This window comes from Podarcis erhardii, assembly GCF_964252035.2.
Source record: "Podarcis erhardii genome assembly, chromosome: 4".
Lineage (NCBI taxonomy): Eukaryota > Metazoa > Chordata > Lepidosauria > Squamata > Lacertidae > Podarcis > Podarcis erhardii.
The window spans coordinates 57,626,572-57,648,232 of record NC_138508.1 but is presented as its reverse complement, the minus strand read 5'-3'; the positions used below and the strand labels follow the sequence as shown (position 1 = coordinate 57,648,232).

General features: G+C 41.3%; 1 protein-coding gene across 1 annotated transcript; it reads left to right on the top strand.

Moving 5' to 3' along the window:
• The first annotated feature begins 1,052 nt into the window (after positions 1–1,052).
• TMPRSS3 (transmembrane serine protease 3) lies at positions 1,053–20,120 on the top strand. The gene is made up of 12 exons (XM_081858615.1): positions 1,053–1,508; positions 4,234–4,378; positions 4,866–4,973; positions 6,569–6,685; positions 8,708–8,831; positions 10,284–10,409; positions 11,505–11,548; positions 12,387–12,552; positions 14,106–14,275; positions 17,223–17,365; positions 17,928–18,080; positions 19,030–20,120. The coding sequence occupies exons 1-12, from the start codon at positions 1,506–1,508 to the stop codon at positions 19,054–19,056; spliced, it is 1,326 nt and encodes a 441-aa protein (XP_081714741.1). The 5' UTR covers positions 1,053–1,505; the 3' UTR covers positions 19,057–20,120.
• Positions 20,121–21,661: the final 1,541 nt, after the last annotated feature.

Genomic DNA, 21,661 nt, shown 5'->3' with positions numbered 1-21,661 from the left:
AATGGTATTCTAGTGCTGGATGTTTGTTTGGAGGCCTAATGAGATATTAATTGCTTGTTTTATTTAAATGGGTGGTATTCCAATACTTTTTATTTAGAATAGACCTATTGAAATTAATTACTAAGTTATATGGGTCTACTATGAGTTAAATTTAGTTGAATACCTACCCAAATTTCTACCCCACTTTTCTCAAAGGTGGAAACAAAGCAGTCTTAGCAACAACCAAATTAAACAATAAAAACGCAAAGCAATTAACCAAAGATAAGCAAAGCACACTTCAAAACCCCATATTTTTTTTAAAAAAGTGATTCTCCAAGCCATAGAGCAAGAAAACAAATAAAGAAAAACAAATAATAAGAGATTTATTAGGCCCAAAGCCTTCTATGCTAAGCCAGATGCATATAGGTTGTCCTTTGGGACAGGATGGGGAGGCACATTCTACAGAGCTTGTGCCACAAAAGAGAACCAAAAGATGCCTACCCAAATAATTCCATTTAGGAGGGTCAAATGGAGCACAGTCTCAGATATGTAGTGGACCATGCAAGAGGTTACATATGGGGGAAATGGTTCTTAAGGCACTTAGAGCCACAAGATTTAGGGGTTGAAAGGTACAAATCAGGGCAATTTCTTGAACTGAACTAGGAAACAGATGGGCAGTCAGCATAGACCATACAAAATCAGAGTAATATGCTCTGTACTGCACACCTAGTGCCGGCTAACAACATGACAGCAGCATTTTGCACCAGTTAAAGTTTCCAAAGCATTTTCAAGAGCACCTGTGTGTTACCATAACTCAGCTATTGAGGTTATTAAGGCAGAGATGGCCACAACCATCTCTAATGTCTCTAGGAAAGTATACAGTTGGAGTACCAGCCCCAGATGGTGAAAAACACTCATTTTTTTTCCATCATCCGATTATCTAGAAGTATCATCAAAGTACTGAAGTAGCAAGGAGCATCAAGTCTTTAAGTAGCAGAAAACTGTTTTCACTTGTCATGCCATATCTCGGAAATATCTGTTGGTGCAATGCGTATGACAAATTAAATAACTGCCACTGCTATCTTTCCAGTATTCCTGGAAGCACATCTCTTCTGTGTTACTGAAATGTTATTTTATTTATAAGGTGCGCTTTGCTCCACCACAAGCAGGATCCTTTGAATTAATGAAGACAACCTGTCCCAGCCAAATAACCAGTTTCTTCTGTTTTGCCTGAAAAGAAAAGGCAAGCGTACATGGTCAGAGATTATTGCCTTATACTTCCACGTTACTGATTACAGTTAATTAAAACGATTGCTGCCTTTTTACCTTCCTGGTCCTTGGAACGATGCCATTCTAGGCTACCTGATACCTTTGGACAGGTTGAATTACACTGACGCCAGTAATAATGTCATCTGCTACAATGAATCAGCTAGCGATTCCGGATGAAAATATCTGCAGAGAGGATGGCAGGCTTTCTAGCTGGCTAAGCTTTACAATGAAAAGAGAAAGCAGTTGGGCTTGCAACAATGGTAAGTGGATCCCTAGCAGAGGGCAAACATTTCTCTCCTCTTTCTCTATCACATCCCATACTTTGAAGAGCTGTTTCTTTTAGAGTTGTTGGTTCTCAAGAACGAGGCAGGAGCGAAGCTGTAATGGGAAGTGCAGAGGTGTAAGAACTCATCCATCTCAAGTGCTCATGCACAGGAGCGGTTCCTAGTGACTGTACCGTGTTGGTGCAATCGTTAAACTACATCCTGTGCTCCATGGGTGAGGAGCTACTGGTCAGTGATGATGCGAGTTATAGTTAGGGATGGGCAAATATGCCAATTTTGACTTCTCTCAGTTCTCCCTTTCCCCCAATCATTTTGCCAGGTGTCAGAGGATCCAACCCCATCCCACCCAGCAGGTTGCCAGGAATTGATAAGAGAAGGGAAGTTCTTACCAATGCTTTTTATTCAATGTTCACAGAGAGAGGCTTAGAATTGCAGTCTCTTGGAGTAATGGTGTTGCTCCGAGTGAAACCCCACCTCCTCCATCGCTCCCACTTCCTCGTGAGTCATCGCTACTGGTGCTGAAAAGGGCCTTTTGCCTTAGAGCTCTTTGCTCTCCTACTTTCAAGGCCCACTGTGTTCTAGGAGGGGGAGGTCTGGAATGCTTTCTAAAGACACTGAGTCCAAAAGCTGTTTCTCCCCTTCTTCTTCTTCTTCTTCTTCTTCTTCTTCTTCTTCTTCTTCTTCTTCTTCTCCTCCTCCTCCTCCTGCTCCTCCTGCTCCTCCTGCTCCTCCTGCTCCTCCTGCTCCTCTCCCATTATTTACCAGCTTTTCCCTTCATCAAACCCCTGTTGTAATTCTGAACTGTCTCCTTCTCTGGAAGGGTCAGGCTGGGGGGGGGGTCTCTACCACTCCTCCTCTGCCCAGTCCCTGACATCTAACAGTTCTCCACATTGCCACAGCGGTTTGTGAATTTATTTATTTTTTAAAGTCCTGGTGGAAATTCATAAGGATTTTAGGACAATTCATCCTGGAAACTCTTCTCTACAGTTCCAAAAATAGGGGAGGTGATTATAGATAGTCACTGGTAGGGGAAGGCATTTGAGAGATGCCAAAAGGCACAGGCCACAATGCAACATCTTCTCCTAATGTCCCAACAGGACTATATGAATATACTTAGATGGAGGAGCATATTGGCATTGTGGTGTCAGGTTCTCCCACCCTCCAGCTTACATCCCACCATCAGACTGCTTGTAGAGAGCTTTCTGGGTGCATGACCAGTGTATGCATGAGGCTTCATGCACATGTTTGAATGAATGGGCTCAGCCCAGGGAAGACTCTGCTACCATAGTGCCTCTCGCCTCCCATTTGCATTCATTTAGCCCAGGGGTAGCCAATGCAGTGCCCTCGAGATGACTCTAGCTCTCATTAGGTCCAGCTAGCATGGCCACTGATCAGGGATGATGAAAACAGCAGTCCATGTACTTCTGGAAGGCACCATATTGGCTAAACTTGATATAGGCCACATAGGCTGAAGTTAGGCCTGTGTGGAGTCACAAAGCACATCTGTTCTATGTTGGATCACTGTGACTGTTCTCTGTTATCACGACACATTGTGCAGAGCTGCACATGAGGCTAAGTTCTACTTGTTGAGCATTTGGTTTGAGTTAAGGCCAGGAAAATCTTAATTAGTAGTGTATGGATATGTGCCGCAGGAAATATCTATGAGCAACAGCTGACAAGGCTATAGTTTGCTCCTGAATCTTTCTGGGGTGGGCTTTCCAGTTTGATGCAAGCTGTGCTTTCTATGTATGCCTCTCATTGGGAATCATTACAGAGCCTTCCTATGGAAGAGAAAAAACAATCACCACCAAATGAGACCATAAATAGTTGTTACAACAAACACTTCACTCTTCCTTCCACTATAATGTCTACCAGGAATGCCAGGATGAAAGGTTCTTTTGTTGAATTTAAAAGGCTCAGTGAGTCAGATGAGAGGATTCTGTGTGCATTCCTAATTTAAATGGGTTGTTTACAAATGCATTAAGGCACGAGGAAAGATCTTTGGCTTTCTTTGGGAGTCAAATTAATGACAGTGTAGCAATAGCGAAAGACAGAGTTGAGCAACACTTTAAGTCCTTGAAGTTCATCGACCAATGTTTTCTAGCCAAGGACCAAACTTGACTGATGTTCTGAACTCTAAAATCAAGACAGCTGGGATTTGGAAAGATTCTGTAAGATGTTGGCAATGCATCGTATTGTATCTAATAGCATGCACCGCTTTTCATAATCAGTATTTTTATCCCCCATATTACAGATTGTGGGTGGGGGCTAAGGTTGAGTGAGTGTGGCTCACCAAGCATCACCCAGTGAGTTCATTCATGGCAGAGGCGAGATTCTGACCTTGATGATTCATAGTTTAGGGCAAAACTAGACATTAGCTAGATATGTGGCGTGAAGCTATGTATCAAGTTTTTTCTTACTAAATTACAGGCACCAGGAAAGTAGATTGTGTGGAAGTGTGGAGGCTTATCTCTTACCCCTTCCCAGTGCAATTGGAAATTTCCTTAATGGTCACATGCAATAAAAGCAAAATGGGTTTTCAATTGACCCTCAATAACTATATTTTCCTGGAGCAGTGTGAGTACTTGCATCAAGAAGAAAAAACTTCGAAAGTCTTCTTTTGGTAATTGACTTGACCTGAATTTGCATTGTCTAACAGTGTGTGTGTTTGTGCTCTCTCTCTCTCTTTCTGTTGGTTAAGGTTGAAGAAATAGATTCCAGTCCTGGATCCGTTGAAATTGTCTCTGTTGTAGAAGATGAACTGCCAGGATCTGAGCTCTGCTTTTTCTACAAAAGATTGTTCTGCCTGCAACAAGCAAAAATAGATCCCGGTGAAAATGAAAATGGTAGGAATAGAAGAAGTTCTGGGATGGAAATTAGGGGCCCTTTCTTCCCAAACCTCATTTTAACCCCCCAGATTTAGGGAAATCTTAAATGACTTATACCAGAGATGGGGAGCTGGGGACCCCTCAGATGTTATTGAGTTCCAGCTTCCATTAGCCCTGGCTAACATGATTAATGGTGGGAGTTGGAATCCAAGAAAACATGCCCAGATCCATATTTATTCTGGAAGGTATGACAGCGGTACGGAAATCTGCCCCCATGTTGCCCTTTTCCGGGTCCAAAAGGACCTGTGTGTCAGCACTCGCACATCAATTGGACACACCTAAAATGGTTGCTGCCTGTATATATAATGCAGAGCATCAGAATATCAAATAGCACATCAAAGAATGAATGCAGCTGATGCTATTTTTATTAAATATAATTAGTGCAAAACTTAATGTTGTATGTCCTGTTCAGAGGTTGTTGTTTCTTGCTTTTTTATTACTCCAGGAGAGATCTCAACACCTCCGTGCCATGGTTTAATTCCACTCGGGCAGCTTCCACTTATCCTTGCCTTATTACTCACTGTAATCATAGCAGTTGCCATTGGCCTGGGAGGTGAGTACCAAATAACTTATTTATTAGGTTCTCAACTAACCATTCAAGAGTCTGCATTTTTTATGAGTCTCCTGCTGAGAATAGGATGCTGCCAAAGGTTGCCTATTGATTTTAAACACATACACACACACACACACACACTTTAACTCCTCAGCATGAGATCTATAAAACAGAGCTGGTATTTAATAAAGTCATTGCCATAATCAACAGAATGCACGCTGCCAGAACATATCAGTTAGGACCAACTCACATGATTACTTCCAGTGTACTGAGATTGACTTCTAGCTGCCTGTGCAACATGGTGACTGGGTTCAGACCGTGGCGCATGTGGAACTCAGGGATGCAGCATTCATGTGGTAAAGGTAAAGGACCCCTGGACAGTTACGTCCAGTCAAAGGCAACTATGGGGTTGCAGCACTCATCTCGCTTTCAGGTTGAGGGAGCCAGCATTTGTCCACAGACAGCTTTCCAGGTCATGCGGCCAGCATGACTAAACTGCTTCTGGTGCAATGAAACACTGTGATAGAAGCCAGAGTGCATGGAAATGCCGTTTACCTTCCTGCCGCAGCAGTACCGATTTATCTACTGGCATGCTTTCGAACTGCTAGGTTGGCAGGAGCTGGGACAGAGGAACGGGAGCTCACCCCATTGCGGGGATTTGAACCACTGACCTTCCAATTGGCAAGCCCAAGAGGCTCATGTGGTGCATGGAGCTCTGCAGACCAGGCATCAATTCCTTTCTGTTTGCATCATCAGGACAACTGCATGAATGTGATGGCAATTTGAGCCTGGACACTTTTAACATTTCAGACCAGAATCCTCTTGGTCTTGGAAATCAGGTGGTCCAGCACAGCCAATCACATGCCATTATCTGCTGTTCAACCAAGTCTGAGAAATACGGGGTGGTATTCAGAGCAGAGCCATAGAAATGAATGAGCATGGCTAAGTTTCATCTCATGCCACAAATGATGGAGGTGTCTCCACCATTACTCCTGAGCCCCCCCCATACATCCCTCACAGCTTCTAAACTAAACTGTCACTCTCAAGTGCAGTGATCAGGTGAGGAAACTGTTCGATCACTAACGTTGATGTAAATTTCAGCTGCCAGTCAGGCTGGCTTCTGTATTTGGGGCAGTATGACAATGCTATCTTGTCTTAGGTAGGGTTGCCATACAGGGTTACGGCATTCAGAAAGAATGCCCAGGCAGAAATCACTGAAACGTCTGGGGAAACCCTGGCATATGGCAACCCATGTCAGAAGTCAAAATATTGGTGAATTTTCTTTAAAATAGCTCAAAAACTTCACTTTTTAAAGATTTAGCCAAAAAAGGTCAACAACTCTGAGCAAAACTAACAACTTTTGTGTCCGGAATGTTACTTTTTGAAATATGGCAACCCTATCTTAGGTCTGTAATTCACAAATTCCCTTTCAAACCTTCTTTCAGCATGTTTATCTAAAGGAATATATCTTAACCGCTTTGAGGCTTTGCTACAATTAAGTGGTATATAAATTAATAATTATCATAATCATAATATTGCTGCCAAGCCAAGGATATGCCGTATTAACTTGATATGATTTCCTTTCATCCTGTCAGTTTACTTCAACTGCATTGGGGGATTTCGGTGCAGGTCGTCCTTCAGATGTATTGACCAAACAGCAAGATGTGATGGAGTCTTCAACTGTAGAGATGGAGAGGATGAGTATAGATGTGGTAACTTTGATTTGATTCTGGATTACACATGCTACTTCCCCTCAAAACTTAGTTTTAATATTTTTTGTTAAAAACCAAAACCAAGCTCTGTTTGAAACATTCCATTCAATATTCCCAAACAAAACATGGTTGACCATTGTTTGCTGCATTCTTTTTGCATGAACAGAAGTTACTATTGCTACCTTTCAATATGGCAGGACACTGAGGGCAATTTCTAGGTCAAGAGCGCTCATGATCACATGTAGAGAAACAGAAATTATGCGGAATGGCAGAATGGCTGTGCCACAAATAAATGTGTTATTCCTTGGGTAGGGATGGATGAATCTGACAGTTTTTGTTTCTCTTACTTTTCTCATTTTTTCCCCAATCTTAAATCCAATTCTCCACACTTCCACAGCAATTTGCAGATTTTTAAAAAATAATCATTGAAATTTGTCAGCATTTCAGTGCACATTTGTCTAATAAATTTTTGTATGTAGTTGCCCCTATTGTAATGTATTTTTGCATGTTATTTTCACTAATGCATTTTTATATGCAGTTTTCCATAATATAGGCAGTTGTATACACATCATTTGGAGAACAGCATTGCAAAATTGGGAGAGGTGCAAATTTAGAGGAATGGCTGTGTTTTGGTTCACGTATTGGTTCAAGAAGTGCGAGTTATGTATTTTCTCATTAAAAATCACAGGGGGGTGTACTTGATGAACTTTGGGGTCCTTTCCAACTTTACAAGTCTATGGTTGTATGACATGATTCTATGAAAAAGTAAAGAAAATTGAATTTATCTCCCATCTCTATCTTTGGGCTTCTCCAGATTATTGAGCACACAAAGATTTGCTCGCACAAAGATTACGCAGAAGTCATATGATGACTGTGCTTTATTGAACATTCATGCTGAATTGCTTGAGGGGAAGTTATACTACAATAAGCATCCATCCTGATTTCCTTGCAGTTAAATCGTTTCCTTTCAACCAGTCATTTATCCCAAAGTTTTTAGTGTGGCTCCCTATCAGTTTCCCAGCCACAAAAGTCCTTTGTGCTTTTTTTAAAAAATCAGATTTGTTTTGACAGTGGACTTAAATCCATTTTAATGACACAGACTTATACCCCAGTATGTGATTGAATCCCATCGACAAATTCTGGAGGCAACCTTTAAGGCACCACAATACGGTACATTTATTTTTTTTTGGCTGCGAGAGGCTGACATGGCTACCTCTCTAGAACAATATTTCCCAAACTTACCATAATTGCATAAGCTTTTGAGAGTTTAGTCTTACAACCGTATCCATTCTCAGGTGAAGATACTTTGAGAGTAGTTTTAATAGTATTGTTTTTTGTAAACTAGAGCAAATTCTGCTGTTTACCCTTCAAAACCTCTTTGCCTGCTCCTGAGGGCACATGTACCATATTTTGGAAAGCACTGCTCTAGAAGATTACCAAGTGCAGAGTATGAGCAGAGCAGGCGTACCAACTTGAATAAATATTGGGAGAGCCAGGTAAGGCCTGTCCCGCATAATCGATCACATGATGTGGCGTGCACATACCATTTAAATGGCAATGCCCATCAAAAAAAATTTTGGGGTGTGTGTGAAGGGACCTTGACCCCTAGGATTTGGCTTCTATGGAACAGAGTAAGGGGGGGGGGAAAGATCTCAACCTTCATGGGTTTTCAAGATAGCATTTTTTTATTTTACATTCATAACCTATTTTGTTATAAAGCCCTGTTTAGGGAAGTTTTTAATGACTGATGTTTTAATGTATTTTTAATCTCCTGTTGGAAGCCACCCAGAGTGGCTGGGGAAACCCAGCCAGATGGGTGGAGTATAAGTAATAAGTAATTAATAATAATAATAATAATAATAATAATAATAATAATACCTTTATTGCATGAAATAGGAACAAACGCACAAAAACCAATGCCAAAATTCACCGGATCTCGAGAGATACAGTACATTAGTAAACTGATTCAGTCACAGCATTTGCTTATTAGCTATTTACGGCCTTTCTCTCTGTATCTCACAGTCAGACTGAGTGGCAAGAAGGCTGTGTTGCAAGTGTTTGCTTACGGAGCCTGGAGGACTGTGTGTTCAGAAAACTGGCAAGAAACCTATGGAAGAGTTACATGTAAATACTTAGGTATCTCAAGGTACTGCATAGGAAATGAACATGGAAATGAAGGATTTGTATGTCAAACTGTTGCTTGCTTTAAAAGGGAAGTCCCTCTCATTACACCTGGCTTTCTGAAATACAACCCAGGTGCTAAAAACCAAGGTGGTTTCTGCAGCAAAGTGCTGATTATTTTTTATTTTTGCAGAAAGTGCATATTTACTACAAAACACTATGAATCATTAAAGCCCCTGGAAATATAACTTTGTGTTATGTGTACAGATAGGTAGCCGTGTTGGTCTGCCATAGTCAAAACAAAACAAATTCCTTCCAGTAGCACCTTAAAGACCAACTAAGTCAGTTCTTGGTATGAGCTTTCGTGTGCATGCACACTTGGTATCTGAAGAAGTGTGCATGCACACGAAAGCTCATACCAAGAACTGACTTAGTTGGTCTTTAAGGTGCTACTGGAAGGAATTTGTTTTGTGTTATGTGATTAGCATACAAATGTAAACAAACAAACAAATTGGATTAACAGTACTTCGCCAAGAAACTGACAGGGGCTTTTTGTTGTCACGCAGCAGCTTTTTGTGTCACGCAGCAGCTTTTTGTTGCTGTCTCTGTGTCACCTGCTTTTGACACAGGATGGCACAGGAGACTTATTGCGACTCTATGTTTCATTTACAAATGTAAAGGTAGAGTCAAAGGGGAGGCAAGTAGCAAACAGCCTTAAAACCAGCAGGCCTGCTACCCTATGTCAGTTCCACATTTCCAACACAAGGGGCCTTCAGCCAACTTTGAGCTCGCTCTCTGATTCCATCCCTTCAGAAAGTGCAAACAATTTTTTCATTCACGCACACAAACATCCCGGCTGGAGGGTGGCAAGCAACAAAGCAGAGATGGGCAACCTGCAGTTCTCCAGATATTGTTGGAGTCTAGTTAGCATGGTGAATGGTCAGAGATGATGGGTGCTATAGTCCAATAATGTCTGGAGGGCAACATGTTGTTCACTCCTGGTTGACTGATATCTCATTCAGATACAGAGATCCCCAATTATCTCCAAAACATTAACTCCCTCTTGAGGAAATGCCAAACTCTAATTCTGGGCTATGCTCAAGCAATATGAGCGAGAAGGTTGGCCTCAGGTTGGCATGTTCTGACGACAGTCAGCGGCTGGATAGGATACCACCAGGGAACCACGTGTATGTTGCTTTGGGTTCCATGATGAGAGAAAGGTAGCATATAAATGTGAATGGATAAGTAAAACAGCAGCAGGATGATCCATCAGAAGCCACAGTGGGATTTTAGTGTGTGTTCATTGATTATCCATTAGTTTAATACAGGGTTTCCTTAAAACTATTTGCAATATTTTCATAAAAAACTTTATAGCAAGCCACCTAACATTTGCAAGCCAGGTAGGCTAGCCATGTGATAGAAGAAGTAAATGTTCAGAATGTTGCTGAATTTTCAAGGCAATTCCTGTTATTTACAGCTTTGTGAGTTCGAGGGCCTACCCAGTGACCGCTATTGAAGAAGCATTTCAGAGGCATTTTGTTGCTGCAGATCATTGGTTGTCAGCTGATCAGCTGACATCTCCACAGAACACCACGTCCTTGCGGTATGTCTCAGATGCTAAATTACAGAAAGATACGTACATGAATTTTAAAATATAAACTCTTCCAACCCACTCCTGCTGGTAGGGCTGGACTGCAGTACACACCATCTTATACCCTTAGACCCATGCAGTACACACCATCTTATACCCTTAGACCCATGGCAGAGCCTTTTCAGTGGTGATTCCCCAGTGGTGAAATGCCCTCCCTTTTGAGGTGCAGCTGTCTCCGTAATTATTCAGGAAGTACTGGAAAACATCCGTGTTTACCCAGGCATTTGGTGGCTGAAGAATACTGTTCCAGTCTTACCACCTTGTCAATAGGAGGGAAAATGGGTCCCTTTTTCTTTCTTTTGTTGGGGGTGGGGGAAAGGAAAAGGGGGTCTGTTTGTTCCTCCCCACCCCAGCTTACCAGGCAGGCACACTGACTTGGGAAAGTGACTGGGGGGGGGGGCCTGACATCATGTCTAGGTGTCACGCAGCAGCCCGGCTTCCATGGCCAGGGGTTTCTTGGCTTCCTGCCACCCCCATAGGCAAGGGGCTGCTTTCCCTCTGCAGCAGGAGAAGGAGGAGCTGCCATGTTGTCGGCTTGCGTGACAGCGCCGTGTCGCAAAAGAAAGAAATGGGGACCCATTTTACCCCTTCCCACCACCATCTGGCGTGTGTGTGTGTGTGTGTGTGTGTAAGAGTGAACAACCAGTGCAGCAATGGGGGAGGGTGGGAAGGGAAAGAAAAGTGCACAGGACCCCTGGAGCCCCCCCTCAAAACCATTGCCTCATAGCAATACAAAGGAAGGGTGCTTTATTTATTTATTTAATTCTGTTTACAAATCGCTTCTTATAAAAAAAATCAAAGCAATTTCATATCTTTAAATATCAGCAAAAAATACCACCAATGATACTATGTCATATATGAAAACATTTAGAACAGTTTAAATAAAAATGAAAAGGCAACAGAAGCTGGAAGAATACTTTTAAGAAGGGGCTCCTTTTTTCTTTCTTTTAGAGTTAACACATTGAACCTCAATTTAATTTGATGGATGAAGTGGAAAGAGAGGTAGCAAGCATTCAGGTCTATCACTTTGTCTTCTTTTCATTTCAGAGAAGAGTGTGCCTCAGGCTATGTGATCATCCTAAAATGTTTGGGTAAGCGCTTTGAAAAACAGCAGAATGTAACATCAGTTTCACAACAAGAATTGTTGGAGAATGTGCAAGCTAAAAGTTCGTTTGTGCAAGTTGAAATATGCAAGTTGAGAGCATGGTAGTGGCTCTAATTCATTTCCAGGGGTCAAATCACGTACAGGAGACCTTTCAGTGGGTGAAATTTGACAGCAATTCTCAGAAATATCTCCTTTCTGTAAATAAAAATTTAGCAACTAGGAGAGAAAACTTATACAAGCGAGAACTGGCAGATGTGTTAGAGAAAAAGAGAGAGTGATTTGGGAACACCCCCAAAGTAAGACAATATATTTCTCATGAATATTCTTATGTGTCTCTCTGAGTTAAGCATGACTTAGATTCAAGAACTGGGTCTTTAAAATATATGTGCACAGAGACATAGCTAGGAGTTAGCGAGAACAGACCCTGCTAGAGGCTCAGGCCTGGGTTTGTTTATTTTTTATCACAAAAAATCACCTATTGGACTATAGAGTGTATGAAGTATTTGTGTGTAGTGATGCACCAACACTGTCACGGTGAGATCAAACACAGGAGAAGTTTCCCATCCTCCTCACACTGCAGCACAAAGGTGTGTGAATTTTTTGCCCTTCCTCCTCACCTCATCCTCACTCCAGACACTTCAAGTACTTGTGTAAAATATAGTACTTTCTAACGTGGCTGTTGTGCTAAAGGGCCTTTTCCCCAGGAGGGGCACCAATACAGCTCCTTGCACAAGGGACCCTAGGTACACCTCTATATGTACAGCTTGTCCTGATAAGGATTCCTCACTAGTGATTCCAGTGACGCTACTTTTCCTTTTCTACAGCGTGTGGTGCTCGGTCCAGGTATGCCCCCCGTATAGTGGGAGGAAATGCGTCGATGCCCCAGCAATGGCCATGGCAAGCCAGCCTTCAGTTTCAAGGATATCATTTGTGTGGTGGATCTATCATCACCCCTTGGTGGATTGTAACAGCAGCCCACTGTGTTTATGAGTAAGTGCCTTGTCTCGTTCACCATGTTTTTGCACCACAGACACCTATTGCGGTGGTTGTTCCCGACCAATTGTTGATCCCTATCCTAGCTGGGCCACAGTTGTGAAGTAAGTGTCCTGCCCACATAGTGGCCAGGTTTTAAAATGACGCACCAGTGCCAGGGAGTGAAGCCATAGTAACGTTTCTCACATGTGGCAGCTAGACTGGTGACTGGGAGTGGCCACTGAGACCATATAACACTGGTCCTGAAAAACCTACATTGGCTCCCAGCACTTTTCCAAGCACAATTCAAAGTGTTGGTGCTGACCTTTAAAGCCCTAAACGGCCTTGGTCCTGTATACCTGAAGGAGCGTCTCCACCCCCATCATTCAGCCTGGACACTGAGATCCAGCACCAAGGGCCTTCTGGCGGTTCCCTCACTGTGAGATATGAGGTTACGGGGAACCAGGCAGAGGGCCTTCTTGGTGATGGTGCCTGCCCTGTGGAACGCCCTCCCGTCAGATGTCAAGGAAATAAACAACTATCTGGCTTTTAGAAGACATCTGAAGGCAGCTCTGTTTCGGGAAGTTTTTAATGTTTGATGTTTTATTGTGCTTTTAATGTTCTGTTGGGAGCTGCCCAGAGTGGCTGGGGAAACCCAAACAGATGGGTGGGGTATAAATAATTTATTATCATTATTATTAGTCACTACTGAGATGTGTAAAGGGCACAATACTATGCTAGGAAAAAGAAGGGCAATTTCTTGACACAGGAAGGTCATGAAAAATCAGTTTTAGCTTCTGCAATAAGAGATGCGGTTAAATATGAACAGGTACAGATGTTAGGGCCTGGGGAGAAATTAATTTCAGTTCACATTTTCATGAGGTTTTTTACAGCAAGGTTCACAAATTGCTGCAGAAATGTGGAGAACTGAATTCAAGATTGGAAAAATGAGAAACTGAGAGAACTGAAATGGTCAGATCCTTCCCACCTAGTAATGGTACACACTGAGGAACACCTTTAAAAAGACTAAAATAAAATAAAAAGCACTATCAATGAAGGATTGCAACAACAAATTCCTCAGGAAGCAGACTGCAGAGGATTACAGATGCAGCACTGACCAAATTAATGTCAATAGGTGGATTGGATGCATCATTAGAAGGAAAAAAATGAAATCAGCAGGGTACTACTACTACTACTACTTTATACCCTGCCCTTTCCCCTGACATGGACTCAAGGCATTTTACAGATAAAAACAAGAATAAATGTTTTACTGGCAAGCTGGGCATTAGAAACTGATTTATTAAATATTTGATACTAATAAGCATTGGTTTCAGATCTGAAATTAATCATGGCTGAACACTGATGAGTATAAAAAAATCCTAACAAGCTGCTATAATTATACATGATTTCTGGAAATATGAATCTTAGTGTAATTCTGTCATTGCTGGAAATGACTTCTTGTGCCAGAATGGATTTAGCACTGGGGCCAGAAATGTGTCACACAGGTTTGGCAAATGATTTTAAATGTTGGAAGCCACTAAACCTTTCTCTTTCTAATGTCTTTGTTTCAGTTTGTACTTCCCCAGAGCTTGGAGTGTGTATGCGGGCTTTGTAATACTGGAAGAAGGCCATGCTAATCCATATTTAGTGGACAAAATTATATACCATAAAAATTATAAACCCAAAACAATGAAGAATGATATAGCATTGATTAGGCTGGCCAAACCACTTGCACTAAATGGTAATTTTGAATCTGTTGCTATTTCTTTCTCTTTCCCCTCTTGTTCCGCATTTAAACTTAGAATTGATTACTACTGTCACTAAAAATATAATATTAATCTGTGGTAATCTGAATCAAGAACCAGCAGTCCCACAATGATGCCTAATGGAGATAACAATAATTTCTGATTTTAATTTTTATGTGTCTTTTATTATGTTTGTATAGTTGTAAAGTGCATCATTTTTTAAAAAAATTGCTGTGTACATTTTTTTTAATGAATAAGTAATGATCCGACAATATGAGCCATCCCACATAGCAACCTGATTTACTTGTTTTCTTGGCATGTCAGCAACACTCTAAAATACACACCCAGGTTTTTTGGAGTGCGAATCCTCTTGCTCTCAGAATAACAAAGACTTCAGGATCTGTGCTGATCCTGAAGTCATCCTTCTATTCATATGAAGGAATGTGGAACCCTTGCAAGTTAAAAAAAAAGCACTCTGCATGTGGATAGTGAGGACTGTAAGCATAAAGAATGCATCCGGTTACCTCAATGAAGAGTGACCTGTTGGTGGTCCATGGACCACAGCAGTTTTATCATACCCACACTGGTGTCCTCGAAAGGTTGCCCATAATTTTGTTTACAAGGGAAATAAATTGTGTGAACAATGTCATATCTAGTTTGGTCCTAAGTACCAACAGAGTTAAGCGAGAGGCTCTGTAAGAACAGCCCAGCTGGACCAGACTAAAAGTCCATCAAGGTTAATATTCTGCTACCCATAGCAGCCTCTGGGAAGCCCATAAATACAGCATGAACACCATAACCCCCCTCTGCTGGTGTTTCTCCACAACTGGTATTCAGAGATACGTTGTGGCTTAACTTTCCACATGCAAAGTATGTGCTCTGCATTGAGCTACAGCTCTTTCCCCAAATTTGTATTTGCAATCACTGGTAGTTCATCCATGTACTTGGAGTCCTTGTCATGAGGATGGGCTGAACCTCCCAAAGAATACTGGAATGGAGAGCGCTTATTTTGACCCATGGGTTTGTTTCCACAAATAGAAAAACCCACAGTATATTTATTTAAAATGCTGAGGAACATATTCCTTGTTCTAGCATAAGCTAATGCACCACAAACAGACCCATTATTTATATGATGAGGTAGAGTGAATAACCCAAAATAGGGGGGGGGGGGAGCAAGCTTGAATGCACACATTTCCAGTATTGTGTTTTTATTTGAGGTGCATTTTCATGGAAATGGAGAACTACAATGCTAGTCTGTATGCTCTATCAAGTTATACAGTAGCAAATTAACTGGATGGTTAGTTCAGATCAATACATGAAACTTCCTCTCTCCCACTCCTTGTTGCCTCTTTAGAGTTGCTTATTGGCCACAATGAATCTTCTGAACAGTCATCAGTTCAGGCTTTGGCTGAATGTCAACGGCTTGACCTCCATAAGTGCAATACAATACAGATGATGGGAGTCAAGGCACATTACGCAATTCTACTGCTGAAGGCATGTCAGGCTGAGTACACACTATATCTTTAAAGCACATACAAAGCATATTTCCCCCCTCAATGAATTCTGGGTACTGTAATTCATTAAGGGTTGCTGGGAATTGTTACCCTGTGTAGGCTAAACTACGAGGACCAAAATCCTTTGAGGAAGAGAATGTGCTTTAGATGTGCTTTAAAGGTGTAGTGTGTATTCAGACTTTGTCTGGACCTGACACTACCTATATTGGAGGCATAGCTGTCAACTTTTCCCTTTTCTTGTGAGGAATCCTATTCAGAATAAGGGGATTTCCCTTTAAAAAAGGGAAACATTGACAGCTATGATTGGAGGACACTTGGAGACCCTATTGAAGTTGCTCTGAAATCTCTGAAGGAAAACTGAGATATATAAACAAGCTCACATGACTATCAAAAATATGTATTATGAAACTGCTAGTTTGGAGAGCAGGTATTTCTTTTTACACAGGTAATATAGAGCCAATTTGTCTTCCTAATTATGGAGAACATTTTCCAGAGGGGAAAATGTGTTGGATATCAGGATGGGGAGCTGCAGAAGAAGGAGGCGAGTATTTTAGCATTTGAATCTAACAATGTCTTTTTTGATAACTGAAAATTTTCTATGTGTGAACAATGAATTCAAGAGATACACTTAATAAATACTTTCCCATAAGCAGAAAAATTCCAGTCTGACCAAAATATGGAAATGGAGGTACTACCAGATGTGAAGTAAGGTGTCATGTACAGAGACTTCTTTTCTTCACATCTATCAGCTAGGGGTGAGAAGGAGCCCCAAGTCTCCATGAGACACAGTGGTTGATATCCAGTAATAGTCAGAATAATAGGTCTACTCTGAATTGGACTAAAGTTGGATATTACCCAATAATATTGGCTTGATGGCTTTCAGAGAGACTTAAGCCCAGCTAAGATCTCCACAAAGTCTTAAAGAATTTCTGGGTAGATTTGGGAATTCCTTCTTAATATTTTTTTTTTTAAAAATGTATAGGATTGAACAAATGTTTCAACTACAGTGGAACCTTGGTTTTCGAACGGAATCCGTTCTCGAAGACCGTTCAACTTCCAAAATGTTCAAAAAACCGAAAACTCAATACGGAAGCCTCAGTACAATAGGGAAACTCAAAATGGAAGCTGCATGGCACGTTCGGCTTCTGAAAAGCATTTGAAAACCGAAGCAGTTACTTCTGGGCTTTTGGCATTCGAAAGCCGAAACGTTCAACTTCCGAGATTCTAGAAAACCGAGGTTCCACTGTATTTCTAAAGAAAACTAAATGCAGCATTGGTTGGCTGGCATTAATAAAATATATGAAATTATAGGAAAGTTTTTTGTTTTTTTTGTTTTAAATGAATTTAAAAAGTAAGAGCTAATCACTTTTTAAGATGCCATATCTTCGCTATCCCTGAAATGGAGAATTTAACTTCTGTCTTGGAACAGGTGATACATCAGAGATTCTGAAATATGCTGGTGTCCCTTTGATTTCTAACAAAGTGTGCAACCACAGAGAGGTCTATGGGGGAATTGTGGCTTCATCAATGCTCTGCGCAGGTTATTTACAAGGAGGCATAGACACATGTCAGGTAGGGGCATTTCTTAAAGTTGACTGTCTTAACTGAGCAATCTGGTGGTGGTGAAGATACTACCAATATCCCAAGATGTAAAGGGTCTTAGAGGCAAAAGCAGCACTTTAAATCGGGCCCAGGAGCAGTCTGGGAGCCAATGAAGATAACGAAGTACTGGCACAATATGCTTATAATGCCCAATTCCAGTTATTAGAAAAACTGGAATGAGTAAGGGAGTAGCTTGCTTGTGGGTATCATACAATGAAGGGCAGGTTAAAAATCTTTTCATCCATTCAATAAAATATAATCCATTTGAAGGAATCAATGAGAAGGAGAGATGGGCATTCATTTGTACTTGCTGAGTGATTTAAATAAAATCCTAAACTTAAATCCAGGTACACTGGTTTGCCGAATGACAACCCTCAAAGCAAGTCAAGACATTTGCAGCCTTTCTCCATGGTTCCATTAACTGGTTTTTGAATGACTACTGTAACTTCTGCTAGCTTAAATGTTATTAGCAGCTCTCCCTCCTGTTTCTTTTTTAGATCCAGACAAAAGCTTGTTTTCCTGTCTCTTTCAGGGAGACAGTGGGGGACCATTGGTATGTGAAGATCGGAATACTTGGAAGCTGGTAGGAACAACCAGCTTTGGGGTGGGCTGTGCGGAAGAAAATAAACCAGGGGTCTACAGTCGCATCACCTCATTTCTGGATTGGATACATGAACAAATGGAGGTTTACTTTCCAATAGTTTCTTCTCCCCAGCCTTACCTTGATAGTGGGGTCAAGAGGCTTACCTTATCAATGGTTTCCTTAATTGCAACTTCTTCCCCCTGTTCCTTACAAGTGAATGGAGCAAGGGGAGGCGATTTGCACTCCTTTCATGCATTGTATTAAGTTGGTCCCAGGAGCAATTGTTAAAATTCAGTGTTTATTAAGGGAGGGTGGGATCCTGGACCCTCAGTCCTAAACTGGGGGCGGGGTGGGGGCAGGGCGGGGGAGGGCGGAGGCAGGGGCAGGGTGGTTAAGTATGGGAAATATACAAAGATTTGGGCCAGCCCAGGAGACTTGAGCACCAACCCTGATAGGAGTGATAGCATGGTCACACCCTAAGTTTCTTCTGTTTGCCCATAGATAAGATAGAAAACTGGGTAAGAGTTGCAGGGCTGTGTTTAAGCAATTCCTGCTAGATTTTGCATAGCAACCCTTTCTGAAGCAGGAACACTGATTGCACAGAGAGTAGCAGGTATTACTTAATGCTCTTTTAACTGTGACATTTCACATGGTGAGGGAGTGCAGAGTAGTATATTTTGAAGTGCTTGGAGGCTATGAAGCAGCCTGGTATTGCAGTGAAGGAAGCAGAAGAATAGTCTGTCCAATTAAAAAGCAGCATTCCTTTATAGTAAAATAAAAATAAATAAAACCATTTCCAGCTCCCATCATTCCTCACCTGTTGTTTATATCTCTCTCAACCTATCCTAAATACTGACATTAAAAAATTACCATAACATAGTGAGTATATGGCTAAAAGGGCACAGAATAGGCGTCAATTATTATATGTCTTATTTTTCTGCTGTGATTTTGTGTGGATTTTGAAGTAAATTTCATAGCTAAATGCTTTTTTCCTTCCTGAGAAGCAATACTATTGATGTCTCAAATGGTGCCTGCTCATTTGTATTTGTAGAGAGAAGAATGGAAGAGAGGAGGTTAGATCATTACCACATAAACTCTTCAAAATGTTTGTTTGGGACAGAGAGGACAATCAACTTTCATCCTGCACGGTTTTTGCACTTCCTAACAGAAGAACTGCTACAACTATCTTTTGTACTCATCCCTTTAAAACGCACTATGTCACAATTAAGAATATTCATGTATTTTGATGCTGTCACCCAGTTTTCAGGTGTAAGCATGCCTGCATGCCAAGAATCCTTCTCTCCTAACCCACCTATTCCTGGTGAACTGAGATGGAAAGGAAGATTCCAGATCAATAGGCCAGCGAAGTGAAAAGTATGGACAGGTTTACTGGGTTTGCTGCCTGCCTGAAACAAGAAGATACAACCAGGGCAGGAAGGAGGTGCCCATCTCTCAATTGATGGTAGAAATAGTGTACGATGTTGGTTGGGTGCATTGACACTAAAATACTGATGGATTTTCTTTTGACATTTTGAAATAATAATAATAATAATAATCACAAACTGATGTGGAAATGTGAAGAACTGAATTTAAGAAAGAAAGAAGAAGAGAAACATAGAAAAAAACAAAACTGGCTGTTTTACCCATCCTTTTTTGAGCAGCTAAAGAGTTCTGATTTTTGGCACCTAAGCAATAGCTGAATGCAACTAGAGTGGGGCAGTGTTTGCCACCAACAAGAACACAAACAAAATCACATTGTCAGCTAGTGCTTGCTCCTTAAATTTTGTTGCATTTCCTGTCTCAAAAATTACAACTGCACTGCTATTTCCCTCCTACATATGTTTAAGAACCCCAGGCTCAAGTCTTTCCTTTCCACATACTGCTCAGCATATTGGTTCACTGTAAAACTAGGTGGGCGGAAAGGAACAAGGAGCTTGATTTACTTTGAAAAGTCCTCCCCGCTTTTCTTTGAATCCAGCCTAAGAAATTCTGTGAAACAATGCTCTTGATCTTTAACACAGTTATTCTGAGATTTCTGAATTACATATGGTGCCTTGTCAATGCAAAGGCACATTGTAAATAAGCAGATGTGTAATCATCTGATGGTGCTTGATTTATAGCCTTAGATGGCAAAATACTAAACTTAAGGCATGTTGTAAATGAATGAATGAATGAATGAATGAATGAATGAATGCAAACCTATCAGTCTGATGGAGCTTGATTTATAATCTTGGAGGGCAATTTTAAAAAACAACAACTACAGGAGCTCTGTTTCTGGGCATTCCATTATGAATGAACATCTTCCTTTTAACTGGGTATTTTGTGCAACCCAAAAATTATCGAACAAGTAGTGATCTAGGTTCACAGAGCATACCCAGGAGAGGAGCCACATCACACAGTTACCAGAGAAAGTCTTTAGGCAATGAAGCAAGCAAGCAAGCGAGCAAGCGAGCAAGCAAGCAAGCAAGCAAGCAAGCAAGCTAAATACATACATACATACATACATACATACATACATACATACATACATACCCATCCTGAAGCATCAAGGCAGGCTGTGATATGTTTAAGGCTAGAATATGAAAATTCGTTCTAAAAATATAGCTTACAGATGGCACATTTTTTTAATAGTGGGAGAATTGCACATTTATGGGAGAATCCTTACAGAAGCAGCACATGAGAGAAATGAGTGTGGCATGCCCCAGAACGTATGCACTATTCCTTAACTTATATATTGTTAGATTGCAAAGCGAATCTACACTAGTTGGTTGTAAATGTGTTATAAAAATGTGACACCAGAGGGTGCTGTAGAGCAGGGAGCTTTTGACAATGGAAAACTGCATTGAGAGTTATATAACATTGTTGTTGTACAGTGCTGCAAAAAATGCTATAAAGCCCAGCTGGCTCCCTCTGTCTAAGACTGCAGGAAGATGGTAGAGGGAGGCTCCCACCCTTTTCTGTCCCATTGGCATCAATGGAAGGAAAAATCACTCCATCAGCTCCTGTTCAACCACAAAGCTGCACTTGTTGTTGTTTAGTCGTTTAGTCGTGTCCGACTCTTCGTGACCCCATGGACCAGAGCACACCAGGCACTTCTGTCTTCCACTGCCTCCCGCAGTTTGGACAAACTCATGCTGGTAGCTTCGAGAACACTGTTCAACCATCTCGTCCTCTGTCATCCCCTTCTCCTTGTGCCCTCCATCTTTCCCAACATCAAGGTCTTTTCCAGGGAGTCTTCTCTTCTCATGAGGTGGCCAAAGTACTGGAGCCTCAGCTTCACGATCTGTCCTTCCAGTGAGCACTCAGGGCTGATTTCCTTCAGAATGGATAGGTTTGATCATCTTGCAGTCCATGGGACTCTCAAGAGTCTCCTCCAGACCATAATTCAATAGCATCAATTCTTCGGCGATCAGCCTTCTTTATGGTCCAGCTCTCACTTCCATACACTTCCACACATAACATTAGTTAATAACATTTTTATGATCAATGTTGATCCAGCCCCAGTGTATCATCTCAGTACAGTGGTGCCACCACTATATTTATAACTAATTATAAATAAACTATCATATTTCTCTTTGTTAAGTGGTGTGCGAAATGGTGGGTTGATTTCCACACCTATATCCTTAGTGAATAATACTGGTGTCCTTCTTTATGACTATACCCAGATAACTTGTTTGTTGCAG

Bases quoted from the DNA above. Each gene is read 5' to 3' on its own strand.
- TMPRSS3 (XM_081858615.1), top strand. The intron at 4,379-4,865 runs GTAGGAATAGAA...TTATTACTCCAG, and splicing joins TCCCGGTGAAAATGAAAATG to GAGAGATCTCAACACCTCCG. The intron at 6,686-8,707 runs GTAACTTTGATT...TGTATCTCACAG, and splicing joins AGAGGATGAGTATAGATGTG to TCAGACTGAGTGGCAAGAAG.